This window comes from Nannospalax galili, unplaced genomic scaffold, assembly GCF_000622305.1.
Source record: "Nannospalax galili isolate Female #2095 unplaced genomic scaffold, S.galili_v1.0 scaffold23, whole genome shotgun sequence".
NCBI classification, from domain to species: Eukaryota; Metazoa; Chordata; class Mammalia; order Rodentia; family Spalacidae; genus Nannospalax; species Nannospalax galili.
Genome location: NW_008350771.1, coordinates 764984 through 781484, shown reverse-complemented (window position 1 = coordinate 781484; position 16501 = coordinate 764984). Strand labels below are relative to the sequence as shown.

The 16501-nt window shown below is 51.7% G+C and overlaps 1 protein-coding gene across 5 annotated transcripts in view; it reads left to right on the top strand.

Moving 5' to 3' along the window:
• Ptpru (protein tyrosine phosphatase receptor type U) overlaps positions 1–16501 on the top strand; it is a 79124-nt gene that overhangs the window by 5879 nt on the left and 56744 nt on the right. For all 5 annotated transcript variants that reach the window (XM_017801904.2, XM_008847920.3, XM_008847922.2 and 2 more), the window contains exons 2-7: positions 7988–8119; positions 10693–10964; positions 11621–11702; positions 11802–11917; positions 12212–12386; positions 13025–13318. In XM_017801904.2, coding sequence (XP_017657393.1) covers positions 7988–8119; positions 10693–10964; positions 11621–11702; positions 11802–11917; positions 12212–12386; positions 13025–13318 — 1071 coding nt within the window. The remainder of the gene's footprint in view (positions 1–7987; positions 8120–10692; positions 10965–11620; positions 11703–11801; positions 11918–12211; positions 12387–13024; positions 13319–16501) is intronic.

The window sequence follows — 16501 nt, the reverse complement described above, 5'->3', positions numbered from 1 at the left end:
CCCACAGAACAGAGCCCAGGGTTTAGAGTCAGGTTCAAAGGGGTGAAGAGAAAGGCTGGGTGGGAGATGTCACTGGGATTTGAGAATCGGAAGATAGAAGCTAGATAAAGGATTTGAATGGGGGTAGTGGGGAGGGATGTTGGGGTTACCTATAGATAGGACTCTAGTTGAGGCTGGGGGTGCAGGTCAGGGCTGGGGGACAACTGGGGACTGGGAGGTAGCTGGTGATGGCAATATATCTAAGGAATGGGACAGCCGCCAATGACAAGGCAAGTGGTGTTAGGGGATGACTGGGTTGAGGGGCAGCTGAAGGGTAGAGTGTAGGCAGATGAAGGACAACTGGGGGCTAAGCTGTGACAAATGGGAGGTATCAGAAGCCTATGTGGACAGGATGGGTGAGTCCTGCTGAGGAAGGGGTGTATATTGCTCAGAATGCGCATATGTATGCGTTTATGTGTGCTTGTGGATCCTTGTGGCTGTGTGTGTAAACGTGTTTGTGCTTAGAGTGCGACAGGTTGGAGCATGGGCTCAGGGACCACACCATCTGGCTTCTCATCCTGCTCCCATCTGTGTGACATTTAGGCAGATACTGACCTCTCTGGGCCTTGGAGTGATCCCACTTGGGAAATGGGATGGTTACATGACATAGTGCCTGGGGCTGTTGTGCAGCTACATTTTATATTTAGACACATTTAGCCTAGAACAGTCCCTGGAACATAGAAAGCACCATGTGAGTGTGAACTATGCTCAAATGTGTGTGTGAGTATTTGCAGGCCTCCTGTGTACTCAGAAAAGTTTGTTCTTGGCTCCTGATGAAGTCCAGGCCTGGGGAGAGGTGACAGTGATGGGGCAGGACTGAACAGCTAGGCTGGTTGGGACTGGCTTTTCTTTCCCATCTGCCTCCTGTTCATCCTACATCCTGTGCCAGGCTCTACTCCAATAGGTCTCCCTCTCTTGTCCTGCCCCACACTGCCCTACCCTGGGCTAGGGGCCAGGGGATGAGCTTTAATTGCCCAAAAGGTTTTCAGCAGAGCCTGAATTCATTGTTTGTCTGCCAGCAGGCAGAGGCCCTGGTCAGATATAAATACTTGAAGTGTGCTGAGTTCTGGACTGCCTGCCCTGTGGGTAGCAGTGGCTTCATCCTGTGCCCTTGGGGAGAGACTAGGAGACATTGGAGGGTGGGAGTCACAGTGGCCAGAAGCCCATAGGGCAGAGGAGGTGGCCTTGACTTCCAGCCCATGGGCTCCGGCAGCCCAGCCTGGCAGAACTCTAGGCATTGGGTTTTCGGGGAGGCTGAGCGACTTCCCATCTCTGCAGCACTCCCTGGCATCTTTGCACGTGCTGGTCTACCTTGCACTAGACAGAGGTACTATGTCTGGGCTCTGGCTTGCTGGGGATGAGTGCAGTCTGGGGTTTCTGGACCTGGCATCCCTGTCCTGCACTGTTTCAGCCCTACACGGTGACTCCAGGGCTGCCGGGTGCAGTAGTTCTCTTGACTTTCTGTGTACTGCATTTCTGCATCATCCCATTGAACTAGACCTCCCTGCTGCAGCTGCCCTGCCTCTTTGCAGCTCTCTCCCCTGCCCTGGCACTCACTCTGCTGGATGCCAGGGTTTTGTTGCGAGGGCGGATCTTCCTAGGTGCCTTGATAGAAGCCCTTACATGGCACCACTGAGACGGATGCATGGCTTTCTTCAGCTACCCAGCAGCTTGCTGGTGAGCTCCATTGCATTGGGCATATGGACACCCCTGGGCTTTGGGCACAGCGCCTCACATCACACCACTGTACCCCCAACAGATAGCCTACTGCCACAACGCTGCATTTGGCATCTGGTTCACCTCACTGCCCTGGCCACGTGGACACACACTCTTGTTTCCAATCACATCTCACCTACAATACTGTGGTTGTTTTAGGAACACAGCCTACATCTAGTGTTTTAGAACATAACCTCATATAGTGTTTCCGCCCCACTGCTTTACTGCACTGCACTGGATGTGCGACATCCGGCCCAGCCCCCACAGTGCACTACAACTGCTGCGAAACTGCCTCTGCAGCATCTTAGCCTTTTGCTGTGTGTACTACGATGGAGGTGTCTGGGTGTTGGGTGTGCCCTCCCCAGCTTTCTGTGGGCAGCCCCAGGCTGGTTACATCTTTGTGTGCCCTCAGCATAGTGCCTCTGTGCTTTACAATGCACATGGCTTGGACACACTTTGCTGGACCTGGAGACCAGTTCTGCATCACTTCTGAACAGCACAGGACTGCTACCAGTGGACTCACCTTGTCATACATCTCTTCTCTGTAGGGTTGCATTGTGTGACTTCCTAGGGAAACGTGAACAAACGTGTGTTCACCCCATAGACCAAAGAAGTGGTCCCACCTACGTTTAGCTTGGTGAACCAATGAGTTTATTGGCATTACTTACAGGAACATGGGTAACTCAAAGGTGGCTGACTGCATTGCAGAAAAACCCACTGCATCATGGGTGATGACTCATGAAAACTCCCTGTACAACTTGTAGTCAGCTCCACTAGAGAGTCTCCTCTCTCCAGCTAACTGTTGTTGTCTGTGTAAGGTCTTGTGACTCCTGTAAATTCCTGAGCTTCCTGAGCTCAATAAGTTGTATGAACCTCTCTCTCCCCTGAAGAGACAGTGTTTCAATTGAGAGAAAATGGCTATGTGCCAGGTTGGGAGCACTCTACTGAATTTCTAGACCTTGAACTGAATCTGACTGTTCCACAGAGCATTACCACTACACTTCCGTTTTGTACCTCTTCCACCCATCCCTGGAGTCTCCATGTACCCTGCTCCTGAGGGCTGCATTGAGTTACTGTTGAGGACTAGGTTGCTACCCCCATCAGTTAGTTCTCAATCCTTCCCTTCTTGCATCTCAATGCCACCCTGCATGCCTGTGCTGGGCATACCCTTTCCATGAGAAGGCATGGAGCTCCTGCTCTGTACCGGGCCCTGTGTTAGTGTCTGGAGCAGGAGTTGAATTAGGAAATCTTGAGCCTACCACCCTGCATTCTGCCACACACTCAGTACTCATTCTGTGCTGGGCTATACCATGATGGATGTGGCTTCTCCCCGTGGCATCAAGTTCTAACTAGCTCCTCCATGCCTAGCAGCTGTCAGTGCTGGGGGCTTGCACGTCATGTGCTCTGTGACTTTGCATTGTATTATGGGATTCTGTGTCTGTTGCACTGTGAAGCTGCTGCCCTGCACCTTCAGCACATCCCATCATAGCTCTGTACAGCACTCCCTTCCCGTAGAGCCTTTACAAGTACTGATCTTCCCACCATAGTCTGTGCACACCTGTGCATCTCTGTCATATACCATGTCGTTATGTGGCACAGGGCACCTGCCCTGTAGGCGGTCTGTGGGTTCTGCCCACTGTACTTCTACACAGTGAGACACTTCCCTTGGCCTTTGACCTCTGCATGGTGTCCTGCCCTGGCCTGTCAATATGGCAGGTCTCCTGCTGACACTGGAATTCATGGTGCATGTTAGTGAAGGAGATGGGAAAGGGTCTGCTCTGGGCTCCCCCACTGCATCTGGCATGGCAGAATGTTGGCAATGCCGGGCTCGGGTTGGTTCCTTAGGTGACTCCAGCTTTCTCTGCCATTGGCCAGTCCTGGGTGGTCCCCCTGGCTGGTGAACTCATGTGGCTCTATGTGCCAGCCCTACCTGTGCTCTTGCTCATCAGTTACTCAGGGCTCTGGTAGGCACTTCTGGGACATGTGGCATCCACTTGGATGAAGAACCAGGACTGGGCTGTGTTGGGCAAGAATGTCCAAGGTTGAGTTCAGTGATCTAGAAGACTCATGGTGAAATAGGCTGGTGTTGTGGTTGGGACTGTATATGGGGATCCCTAGGCCATCATTGGGGCTGTGATTATCATGGTGTGAGGTCCCAGCCTGCGAATTTACAATCTGTCCAGAGAAGTTTGTTTCATTTGTGGCCACCCTTGGGAACTGGATGTTTTGTTGACAAAACAGAGAGAATGAAAATCTTACTGCAAACAAGCTCTGTTTACCCAGGGTCTTCAGAAAACACAAGGCTGCAGGTGCAGTAGGCCCAGAGCACTGCTCCCTGTCTACCCTGTCCAAAACAAGGAAAGTCTGGTGCATCATGCTTGTGGTACACACACACACACACACACACACACACACACACACACACAAGCATGCAAGTGGAGATGTGGAGACACTCCCCCCACCAAGAACCCTCCCACACTCTTCCAGAGGTTGCTGGTCCCTGACATCATCTCCCCCACCTCCCCAGGGCTGTGGGATGTGGATCAGCCATCCCCCTTCTTTCCAAATTGTGGCTGACGGTTGCTTAGGCAACCGCCTGGCCAGATTGGGGAGATTAGCAAAGGAATGTTGTTGGGCCAGTTGGAACTGGGGCTGGGGGAGCATTGGGGTCCTGCTTGATTTAGCCCACCCTCTTCAGCAGCCCCTGGTAGAGATGAGGTACTCGAAGAGGGGCCTAGTCTTCCCTGTCTGTTCTCAGCCTAACTTAGACTGTGCTCCAGGACTGAGACTAGGCTAGGGAAAGGAAGCATGCAAGTGTGTGTGTGTGTGTGTGTGTGTGTGTGTGCGCGTGCGCACACACACACATACACACATGAACATATTGTATATCTCTCTTGATGTAGTGTGTGCTGTTTGTATCTAGGTGGAGACTCTCGGCCCCTTTCCTTGCTAATACTCAACATCTGGCTCCAGGCTCCTTCCTAACTTGGTCCTCAGTTCCCTCTTGACCTCATTGTACTCTGTAGATGCTGCCTGCCTAACCATCAGAATCTGAGAATTCTCTGCTCTGGCATCTGGATCTGACCTCAGCCTCTTCTGGCTCCACTCTTGATAGCTAGTCTGAGTTCCTCCCAGTGCAGGGGACAATATAGACTTCTCCCCTCCCCCGCTCTCTTCACCTCCCCTCCCCTCCCTCTTCCCTTCCCCACCTCTCCCCTCCCCTCCCCTCTCCCTTCCCCTCCTCTCCCCTCCTCTCCCCTCCCCCTTGTGGTCCTTTGCCCCAAATGCCTTCCCATACAACACTCCTGGCTAGAGTGATACCTCTTCTTCCAGGCTGAGTTCAGATATAGCCCCCACAAATCTTCTAAGTTTCTTGACCCTTCTCTGTTTAGTTTCATTTCCTCACCCTTGCTCAGGCTGAGAGGCCCATAAAAGCAAGACAGAATCATCCCCCCCACCCCTGTGTGTTAGGGGGTTCAAATCGAGGCCCTCACACATGCTAGACAAGCCCCCTGCCACTGAACTTCATCCCTGGCCCTACAAGACAGAGATTTAGTCGTCTTGTGCCTCTCATCCTGCATGGCACTGTTAGGGAACACATGTGTTGTGCATGAAACAGAATTAATATATGTGGCCAGAGGCATATTAGGGTCTTATTTTGTCTGTGTTTAGGTTTTCTTAGATAAAGACAGGTGCTTTAATTGGGAACTTTTGCACATTGTGGCTGTGTGACCTTGGGCAAGCAATTGCATGTCTCGGAGCCTTGCACAGTTCCCATCAGTCAAATAATAACAGTAGCTACTTTCTGAATGCTAAGTTCCGCACACAGGTGGGTCATGGTGGTGAGGGTCATCATGGCAGTAATTGGTGCCCCTTGTCTTGTGATGGTTCTTGGGCTCTGGTTCCTGAGTCATTCAAGGGCTTTTCATTGTGTGTGGGGGGAGGGAGGATAGGGTGTGTGTGGGGGGACAGGTTGTTCTCATCACTGAGAGAGCTGGGGAGGTGGGGATTTGGGCTCTCTTTTGGAGATACTGTTTTCTAAGAGATGGAGCTGGAACTGGGCCTGGCCTATAGACCCAGGGCTGGGGCTGAGCAGAGATCAGTGAGAGGGGTGGGTCACACTGGCTAAGAAGTCACCCTGGATGGGATCACTTAGCCTGAGAGGTCACCCTGACTGTAGTCAGATAGAAAGGTCATTTAGTAGAGATCAGAGGTCCAGTCAGTGTGGTGGCCATTTGGTTGATGTCCAGGGGAGTGTTATTTGGATAAGACTGGGGTCTCTGGCCAGGTACATCCAACAGGGAGCTAATGTGGTTAAGGTTAACCTTTGTGGGGTCAGTCAGCTGGGGGAATCATGAAGCTGAGGTCAGGATTCCAGTGTGGCTGTTGGTCTGAAGTCAGTCAGTCCTGGGTGGGGTGGGAGGGTTGATGGGCCGTGTGCCTGGCTAAGGACTGTCGGAGGTCTGGAGGAGATGCCTGGGGAAGCAGTTTTGTTCTTGTGTAGGAACAGGAAGGGCCTGGCCCATCCAGGGACCATATCTTTCTTATTTTTTTCTGTAGTCTCTGCCCCAGTGATTGACTGGGACCTCATAGGCAGGCCCAGCACAGGTGGATGTCAGTGGTCCCCTCCTCCAGGAAGCCCACTGGCCTCACCCTCTTTCTGTATAGGTTGGTGGGCTTTTTCCAGGGGGAGAGCTGAGGCCCTCCCTGAACAAATGACATTAAAACCCACTTTCCTCATGCCTCAGGGCACCGTGCTGACTGGAGCTTTCCAAATAAAAAGGCAGAGAGCCCAGTGGGCTCCTGTCCCAGCTCCCTCAGTACCCAGAGTGCTTGGTGCAGACTTATTGCACACATCTCACCATTTCTCATTCTCAGGCGGTTCAAGGAGAGAAAAGGGAGACCCCAACAATGGCAAGCCCTGTCATGCCTGGCTCTGCCAGTGTGTTTTCACATGACCTGTGGGAACATGCAAAGAAGCCATTGCTACGGATGAAACACAGGCTCCTCAAAGGGAAACCACTTGCCTGCCTGGCCTGTGCCATGCACTTCCTGGTTCCCATCCACCCTGTCTCCCCTTCTTTGAGACCCTGAAGCAGCTCAGTCTGTTCCTTCTCATCTTTCTCGGGGGCTGGGAGGAACTCTGGGCTTGGCACTTGATGGATATTGATTCAAATCCAACCCCTGTTCCTTAAGCCTACCACAGGGGCAAGTGGTAGGCTTAAGCATATACTCATATATGCTAATGTAAATCTCCAGCAACCACCTGTGTGGATGTGGAAACCAAACCGAGGCTCAAAAAGAGAAGCAACTTGCCCACAGTCACTAGGGCTGGTAAATGGAACAGTCAAGATTCAATCCCAAGTCTGTCCCAAGTTACCACCCACTGCTGAGCTACTGTCCTGTATGGTGTCAGTCACCCCATCTGCCAAATGGGGGAAGTACCTGTGGTTGGCTGGCAGGCAACCAGGACAGGGGTTGGTATGATGTTGTACCAACCCTCTCAACACTCTGCTGCTGACCATAGTGCTGGGGCTGCAATTGCAGTGAGTGAATGCTGGGGCCATTTCAAGTTCCCTCCTGAACCAGTGTGGCTCAGGTTTATGAGGTGGCAACTCCAGGTGCTGAAGAGCCAGCTGAGATGCAGTGGACCTCAGGACCTTCCCTTCCTCTCCTCCCATTCAGATTAATCTTGGTTCTCAATAAAAATCCTGTTGTCCCATATGTACCCAGTCCACATATGACCATGCTTCTGTGTATCACATTCCTGAAATCAGAGATCTAAGTTGGGTGACTTTGGGCAGTGGTTGAATCCCCTTGATGTCTGTCATATTGACCTGACACAGAAGGTGACACTCTGCACTTGGTGCTTAGCTTCATGCATTTCCCCACCAGTGAAATGGAGAGATCTATAAATCCTTGTAGATTGAGGTGAGGCTCAATGATCCTGCAGTAACAATGGCTCGTTTTTACTAAGTAAGGCCTTGGTGGATGATTGATCAGTTGGTGTCCTGGGAAGTGCTGGGGTAATGGGTAGTGGGAAGTCTTGGTATTGGTAGGGGACAGTGAGGGGAGGGCCTTGGGAAAGAGAGAGGGTGGGAGAGGGAGAGTTTTGTTACCTGGAGTGACCCTTGATAAGGAGGGGAGAGGATGGGTCTGGATAGAAGGAAGGGATGGTGGGGGAACCTGAAGGGGCCTCTGCTAGCTTGGCTAACCAGACTTGCCCTCATAGCTGGTTGCACCTTCGAGGAGGCGAGTGACCCGGTGGTGCCCTGTGAGTACAGCCAGGCCCAGTATGACGACTTCCAGTGGGAGCAAGTCCGGATCCACCCTGGCACCCGGGCCCCTGCAGACCTGCCCCACGGTGAGCCTCCTCTCCATTGCTCTTCTTTGTCTCCTTCCAGGAACAGTTGTACCCATCTGCTGTGTGACCTGGGGCATACCTGTTTCTGGGCCTTACCTGTTTCTGTATCTATAATGTTATTCTTAACAGTGAAAGTGGAGCTTTCTGGACTCTGTGCATGCTGGCTAGTCTCACTTGTAAAATGGGAGGTTTGAGTAGTCCAAGACCCTTAGTTAAAACCTACTTTATTTACACTGTTCCTCTTGCAGCTTACATTGGGGTCCTCCCCACGTCTACCAGGCCTCCCCTAGCTCTCCCCGAATCTCTCCTCTGATTCTAGTTCTTCCTGGGACTTGAAGACATTGAAGAGCTTTGGCATGGGGCCTGGCTGTCCCTCTGCACTCTTTGGGGGAGCCCTGGATCCTTCCCAAGTTTGACTTTGTCCCTACTTCAGTACAGGGCCCTTTGGATATCTTGAGTGCTAGACTGGGAGTTAGGCGCTTAGTTACATAGTTACTAGTACTGGCCTCCTACTCAGATGATGGGCTGTGAGGGTTCATTCCAGAGTCATAAAGACAAAGGTTCAATTCCTTGTCCAGTTCAGTGACCTTTGGCAAGTTGCTTAACCTCTCTGAGCCTTCATTGTCTTAACTGTGAAGTAGGAAGAGTAACTCACTTCCTAGGGCACAGGGGTAACATGCTGGGTGTCAGTTTTACAGTTGGTACTGTTGAGGATACCTGAGGGGGAGGCCCATAGCTTTCTTCTCCGGGTGCAGAATCAACTGAGAATTAAGAGAAAGACATGAAGGAGGGTCACAAATTTGAGACCAGCCTGGGTTACCTGGCAAGACACTGTCCCCAAAATAAAACTGAACAAAAGAAAAGAAAAAAGCAAAGGATAAGAGAGATGGCGGCTGAAAGAGCCACATCATTCCTGATAAGGCCTGTGTTGAAAGACAGACCATAAGAGTTATGAAGGATCTGAGGACAGCCAGCCAGAATACTGGTCCCCTGTGCCCTGTTACAGAGGTGGCCCAGCTGAGGTAGCCTCAGCTTATGGCTGAGATGGAAGCTGCTGGCAAGGGTGGGCCAGGGCAGCAGAAGTTCTCAGTGGTAGGCAGACTCCGAGCGATAGAAAGGAGGTCCCTTGGGGCCTGGCTGGCTGGGTGGGCTCTTAGAGCAGACACCAGCTCCCACCATGGCTCTCCCCAGCACTGTGGTCCTTTGCCCATGTCTGTTACTGAGGGCTTTTAGCTCCATGTAGAAGACTGTTTTAGTGGTGTTACGGTCTGGCTAGTCTGAGAGAGATTCATATAGGTACCTACCTTGCAGAGCCCCGTGTAGCCTCTGTGCACTGCCAGACCCAACAGCAGCCCAGCACAAGAGTGCTGGCTTGGATTCACCTTTTTCAGACCTGCCCACTAGTGTGGCTCTGACTCTCTACTTTGGTGAAAGAGGAAGAGAGAGGCTCAGGTTTGAGCATGGCCTGGTGCTCCATCCTCGAGGAGGGGGATGCTTGGTGGACAGTCTAAGGAGGATGCAGAAGAGGCAAGAACAGTGGAGAGGACAGAAGGAGGCCACAGGAGCTCGCTAAGGATGTCTTGATTGGGATGTGCCCCTTCCAAGGTTCCAGTGAGGATGGGGACCTGGAGGCTCATTTCTTACCCTGCCAGGACTTAAGCAGTAGTCATCTCCAGGGGCTTCAGGCTCACAGAGATGAATGAGATTCCTCCAGCTGAGTCCCTGGGGAGCCCTCCTGAGCTGGCTGTGAATGTACTTGTTTTGGCTGACAGCCAAGCCTGGGAGGAGGCAGTGCCTGGTGGCTGCTGTGTAAGGGTGGCTTTAGGATTCCCCTTGGCAGCTGCTTCCCCACTCCAAGGGAAGCCACAACCCCCAGCCAGGTCCTGAGGAGCCCCGCCATATTCCCATCACACAGCCTGGTCTTCAGGTTGGAAATCAGGGAAGTCTGTGTCCTGGAATCTAGACTCCAGTGGGGGTTGGAAGGGAGGTTAATTCTTTCAGTCTCTGTCCTACATATTCATCAAACTTGGGTTCAGAGCTTCTGTGAGGACACAGAGGAGGCCTGAGGCATGACAGGCTGGTGGCAAGATAGTCACATGCTTTATGAATGATCACGGCCAGAGGGAAGCACACAGCACAGGAGGAAGTGAGCGAAGCTTTGGAAGCAGTAGCCTCAGAGGACCTGCCCTGTGCGAGGCTCTTGATTCCTAAGATGAACAGCCTAGTTCTTGCCTTTGAAGGCAGCACAGAGCTTGAGAAAGCAGTGACTCAGGCAGGGCACAGGTTCTGTCTGTGACCTGTGGATGGTGAAGGGCCATATGGGCTTTGACAAGGTTGAGTTTGTGTTTTTTCCTGCCCCAGCCCTCTCCTTTGGGAACTAGACCCTGGGGAGGAGAGGGGCCTACCCTTTTGAGTCAGAGCTGGGATCAGAACTCAGAAGCCCAAACCCCTGATTCCTGGTGGGTCTGAATGTCTAAAGTCATTTGGTACTGTGCCTTCTCAGTGCCCACCTGACCCTGGCCTCCCCTAAGGTCTCCTGGCCTCCTGCCTCTTCTTTCTCTCTCTCTTTCCAGGTTCCTATTTGATGGTCAATGCTTCCCAGCATGCCCCAGGCCAGAGGGCCCACATCATCTTCCAGAGCCTGAGCGAGAATGACACCCACTGTGTTCAGTTCAGCTACTTCCTGTACAGCCGGGATGGGCACAGCCCAGGCACCCTAGGTGTCTATGTGCGTGTGAATGGGGGCCCCCTGGGCAGTGCCGTGTGGAATATGACTGGATCCCATGGCCGGCAGTGGCACCAGGCTGAGCTGGCTGTTAGCACCTTCTGGCCTAATGAATATCAGGTGGGCCGGGTTTAGTCATTGGTCAGCCTGGGTTTGGTGGGTGAGGGTGGGGAGGCCACCCCGAGACCAGACTAGGTTGGAATCAATCTCTCTTCGGCATCAGGAGTCAATCTGGGATCCAGGTTGGTGTTAGTCTGGGTCACTGTGGGTACAGCATCAGAAGTCATTGTTGATAGAAATAGCCTGGGGCCAGTATTAGGGGTGAGTTGGAGCAGTGCCTGCCTGAAAAACCCTGGCCTGGAAGAATTTTGCTGCTTTAAGAGACTTGTCCAATGCTGGGTGTGGTGGCCTATGCCTTTTATCCCAGCACTTCAGCACTCAGGGGCAGAGGCAGGTGGATCTCTGTGAGTTCAAGGCCAGCCTGGTCTATATAGTGAGTGTCAGCTGGGGCTACAGGGAGACCCTGTCTCAAAAAGACCAAGAGAGAGGGAGAGGAGAGAGAGAGAGAGAGAGAGAGAGAGAGAGAGAGAGAGAGAGAGAGAGAGAAGAGAGAGAGAGAGATCCAGAGTTGGGATGGAACTTGTAGCACTGACCTTGCCTTTGTTCTCTCTGCCTGTACCTATGAACTAGCTGGCTTCTGCTGGTTGACAGGGATGGGATTGGGGTCGAGGCTTGGCTGGAGGGATATTTTGATAAGCACCCTCTCATTTCCTCAGGTGCTGTTTGAGGCCCTCATCTCTTCAGACCGCAGGGGCTACATGGGCCTAGATGACATCTTGCTACTGAGCTACCCCTGTGGTGAGTCCCAGCCAATACAGGGGTGAGGGTGGCCTCGGCTCCTCCCAGCAGGGTGTGCAGGCCCATCTCATGCTGCATCTCTGGCTGTTTACTCTGCAGCAAAGGCCCCTCACTTTTCCCGCCTGGGTGATGTGGAAGTCAATGCTGGCCAGAACGCATCTTTCCAGTGTATGGCAGCAGGCCGCCCCGCTGAGGCAGAGCACTTCCTTCTGCAGGTGAGGGGGTCCCGGTAAGAAGGGTGGATAGTTTCTTCTAGGCCTGGTTTCCTTTGGGGGTTTTGGGTGATCTCTTTATACCCCAGCACCTATACACTGAGTTCTGCTTACTCCAGGCTGAGCTCTGCTGGTTTGGGTTCTCCTTCACTCCCAGGCGGAGCTCTGTTCCTGGAATATAAAGTGTTGGGACAGATATACAGGGTCAGGACCATCGCCACTTCCTTGCCTAGGTCGAACTGAGATCTGGATCCCTGCCTTTGCGGGCCTGACTTTCTCACCCATCTTCCCCTGCAGCGGCAGAGTGGGGTGCTGGTACCTGCGGCCGGGGTGCGGCACATCAGCCACAGGCGTTTTCTGGCCACTTTCCCGCTGGCCGCCGTAGGCCGGGCAGAGCAGGACCTGTACCGCTGTGTGTCCCAGGCCCCGCGCGGCGCCGGCGTCTCCAACTTCGCCGAGCTAATCGTCAAAGGTCAGCATCCAGGCCTTGGGAAGGCTCGAGGGGGGTGGTCAAAAGGCGTGACCCGAAAGGGACGTGTTCGAGGTGGATTGATGCTGCTGTGGAACAGATGGTCCTGATGGTGTCTAGGTTTGGTCAGGGGCGAGGCCTGTTGGATGGGCGGGGCGTCGGGGGATGGGGTCCAGGTGAGCGCTGAGTGAGGCAAAGTCCAGGTTGTTGACTCAGCTCTCAACTCCAGCGGGGCGGGAACATGGGGGTTTGGAGGGGACTGAAGAAGTCAGTATGGGCTGAGGGTGAAGTGGGGGGCGGGGTCAGTCCTTGGAACCCTGTGGGGACCCCAGAGTACGTCTAGTGGAGGGTCTGGGAAGACAGGGAGGGCTGTTAAGGATGGGAGTGGAGTGGAATGCATTTACGCCCTGGGCATGGCCTGAACTGTCGGGGTCAGGGGTCTGGCCTGGTTGGGGACCCCAGCACAGTGAGGCTGTGTCTAGCTGTGCCTTGCAGGTGTGCTAACCCAGCACATGCGCACTCAGCCCCACGAGGCCTGGGCTTGGGGCTTGGGACCAGGTGTGGCTGAGGGATTGGAGAGGTAGGGCTGGGATTTCACAGTAGCCTTGGTTGGTTCCACCTCTCCCCCCATCTCGTCGCAGAGCCTCCCACCCCCATCGCGCCCCCACAGCTGCTGCGTGCAGGCCCCACCTACCTCATCATCCAGCTCAACACCAACTCCATCATTGGTGACGGGCCGATTGTGCGCAAGGAGATTGAGTACCGCATGGCTCGGGGCCCGTGGGCCGAGGTGCACGCCGTCAACCTGCAGACTTATAAGCTGTGGCACCTTGACCCCGACACCGAATATGAGATCAGCGTGCTGCTGACTCGCCCTGGGGATGGCGGCACTGGCCGCCCAGGGCCACCGCTAATCAGCAGAACCAAATGTGCAGGTGGGTTCTAGGAAAGGTCCTGTTGCCGAGGTCACACTGGCCTGATTCTGCTGAGACCCCGGGAGCTTTCCTCAGCCCTGTGATAGGAAAGATCGTGAGAGTGGACACTGGGTCAAGTGTCCCACACTTCAACATTGATGTTTGTACACAGATATTTTATTGACTTAAAACTTACCATAAGCCAGGTAGCCTGGAGGCTAGCCTGGGCTTCATATCCACACCCTGCCTCAAAAACCAAACCAAGAAAACAAACCAGAAGACTTACCACACAGCATGCTGTAGATACCTGTTTCACAGATGAGGTCACTGAGGCACAAAGCTATTAGGTCACTGGCCAAAGAACACACAGCTAGTAAGTGGCAGAGATGGGACTGGAACTCCTAATGGGCAGGTTTCCGATTCTGTCTTCTTAAACACCATCATAGGAAGGTGTGGGTGGTGCATTGTGGCTGGATTCTCTAGACCTGGCATTGAGCTTGAAGTCAGCTTTTCCTTGTTGGGGAGAGAGTAGCTACTAGGGACCCATGAGGCCCCTGCACTAGGGAGCCGCTAATCAGAAGGGGAACTGAGGACAGAGCAGTGTTCTCTGTGATTTCAGAATGCTGTTTCTATTGAAATTTTCGTAGGGATAAATGTACAAGATTTGAATGCAGTTGTAAGAAAACCAGACATTTCCTGTCCCCTACCATGTTTTCTGCAATGGTTACATTTATGTGAGGCTAAGGAAATGGAAACTTCTCTTCAATGGCTACATTCCCTTCATCTTGAAAACCCCCAAGTGGAGCAGCATCCATGGTTAGGTGAATAATGCCTCTGTTTCATGCATAATAGCATACAATTGAATATGTACATTTTAACTGATCTCTGCTCACTTCTGATTTAGGTAGCTCCTCTTTAAGATGCCAGTTTTCCACTTACTTTTTTTTTGGTCTTTTTGAGACGGGATCTCCCTGTAGCCCAGTTGTCCTAGAATTCACTATGTAGACCAGGCTGGCCTTGAACTCACAGAGATCTGCCTGCCTCTGCCTCCCAAGTGCTGGGACTACAGGCGTGTGCCACCACGCCCAGCTCAATGGCTACATTTGTAAAACTATAGTTTAATATTGTAGTCAGGACTGACAGCTGGGACTGGTGAGGTAGCTCAGTGGGTAATGGCGCTTGCTCCCAAACCTGTTAGCCAGAGTTTAATCCTGGGACACATGTGGTGGAAGGAGAGAACTGACTCCCAAAAGTTGTTCTCTGACTTCCACATGTGGGCCGTGGCATGCAGGCACCCCCCCACATTCATAGGCAGACACACACGTGCTCCCATGCAAAATAAATACTTTAAAATGTTGAAAAAAGTGGGGCCTGGAGAGATAGCTCATCAGTTAAGAACATGAACTGCCCTTGCAGAAGACCCAGGTTTGATGCTCAGCACCCACGATGAGTGGCTCACAACTGCCTGTGTCTCCATCTCCAGGGGATCTGGCATCCTCTTCTGGAATCACATACATATACCCCTCCACATATACACATATTATAAAAGAAAAAAGAGGGGGCTGGAGAGATGGTTCAGTGGTTAAGAACACTGAGTGTCCTGGCAGAAGACCTGGGTTCAAATCCTAGCACCCACATGGCAGCTAACAACTGTCCATAACTCCAGTTCCAGGGGATCTGACAGCCTCTTCTGTTCTCCGCGGACATTGCACGACACAGGTGCACTTACTTACATGCAGGCATAACACTCATACACATAAAATAAAAATAAATAATTTTTTTTTTTTTAAAGAAAAGAAAAAGTAAGCCAGGCATGGTGGTGCACTCCTGTAGTCCCAGCACTTGGGAGGCAGAGGCAGGCGGATCTCTGTGAGTTCAAGGCCAGCCTGGTCTACATAGTGAGTTCCAGGACAGCTTCAAAAAGACCAAAAAAAAAAAAAAAAAAAAGATTGGCATCTATTTAGTTCTGTGCAGTTTATCATGTGTAAGTTTGTATATTTATCATTACAGTCAACCTCTTGAGCCATTGGTCGCCTTAAGGACTTCTCGCTGCCCTTTGATAATTGCCTTCACCCCACTTTCTTTCTTCTCTCCCGCCCCTTGGTAATCACAGATCTGCCTTCATTTCTAGAACTTTGTCATCCCAAGAATGTTATTTAAATGACATCATACAGTATATAACCTTTTTGGAATCCCTTTTTTGGGAAATCTTTTTGGGTAACAGATTCATTGCAGTCTAGTTCACATGCATACATTTCACTCATCAAAGTGTACAATTCAGGGGCGTTTTAATATATTCAGAGTTATGCAACCATCAACATGATCAATTTCGGAGCATGTCATCACCCCAAATGGAAGCCCTGCATCAGTCACCCCCAGTTCACTGTCAGCCTAGGAGAACATTAATCTCCTTTGTCTCTCTCTGTTTACCCCTTCATACTTATTTCATATAAATAGAGCAACGTGTGATAATTTATAGTCTTTCAAGTGGCTTCTTCATTTGATGATTTCAGGCCTTATTGGTGCTGTCTGCCACATGCCCTTAGTATAACTCCATGCCTCTCTACTGCATTGTGTAAATATACCATTTTCATTTGTCCATTTATCAGTTAACAGCCACTTGGGCTATTTATACTTTTTTGGCTGTCATGAGTAATATTTCTATAAAATTTTATATACAATTTTAAAAAGATTTTACTTATTTTTTTTTGGTCTTTTTGAGACAGGGTCTCCCTGTAGTGGGGCTGGCCTGGAACTCACTATGTAGACCTGTCTGGGATTTATTTTATTTTTAATCATGTGCGTGTATGTGTCTGTGAGGGGTTATGGGCCTGTGAGTACAGTGCCTGCAGAGGCTAGAAGAGGGCATTGGATCCCCTGGAGCTGGAGTTACACATTGAGCCACCCTATGTGGGTTCCCTGGAAGAGCAGTTTCCACTCTTAGTCACTTCTCCAGTGCTCCTATTTCACACAAACTTTTTTTTTTTTTTTGAGACAGGGTCTCCCTGTAGCCCCAGCTGTCCTGGAACTCACTATGTAGACCAGACTGGCCTTGAACTCACAGAGATGGGCCTGCCTCTGCTTCCCAAGTGCTGGGATTAAAGGTGTGTGCTACCATGCCCAGCTCACACACACATTTTTATGTAGACATGTTTTCATTTGTTTGGGGTGCATATCACAGAGATCATCTGGTCACTTTGGGGG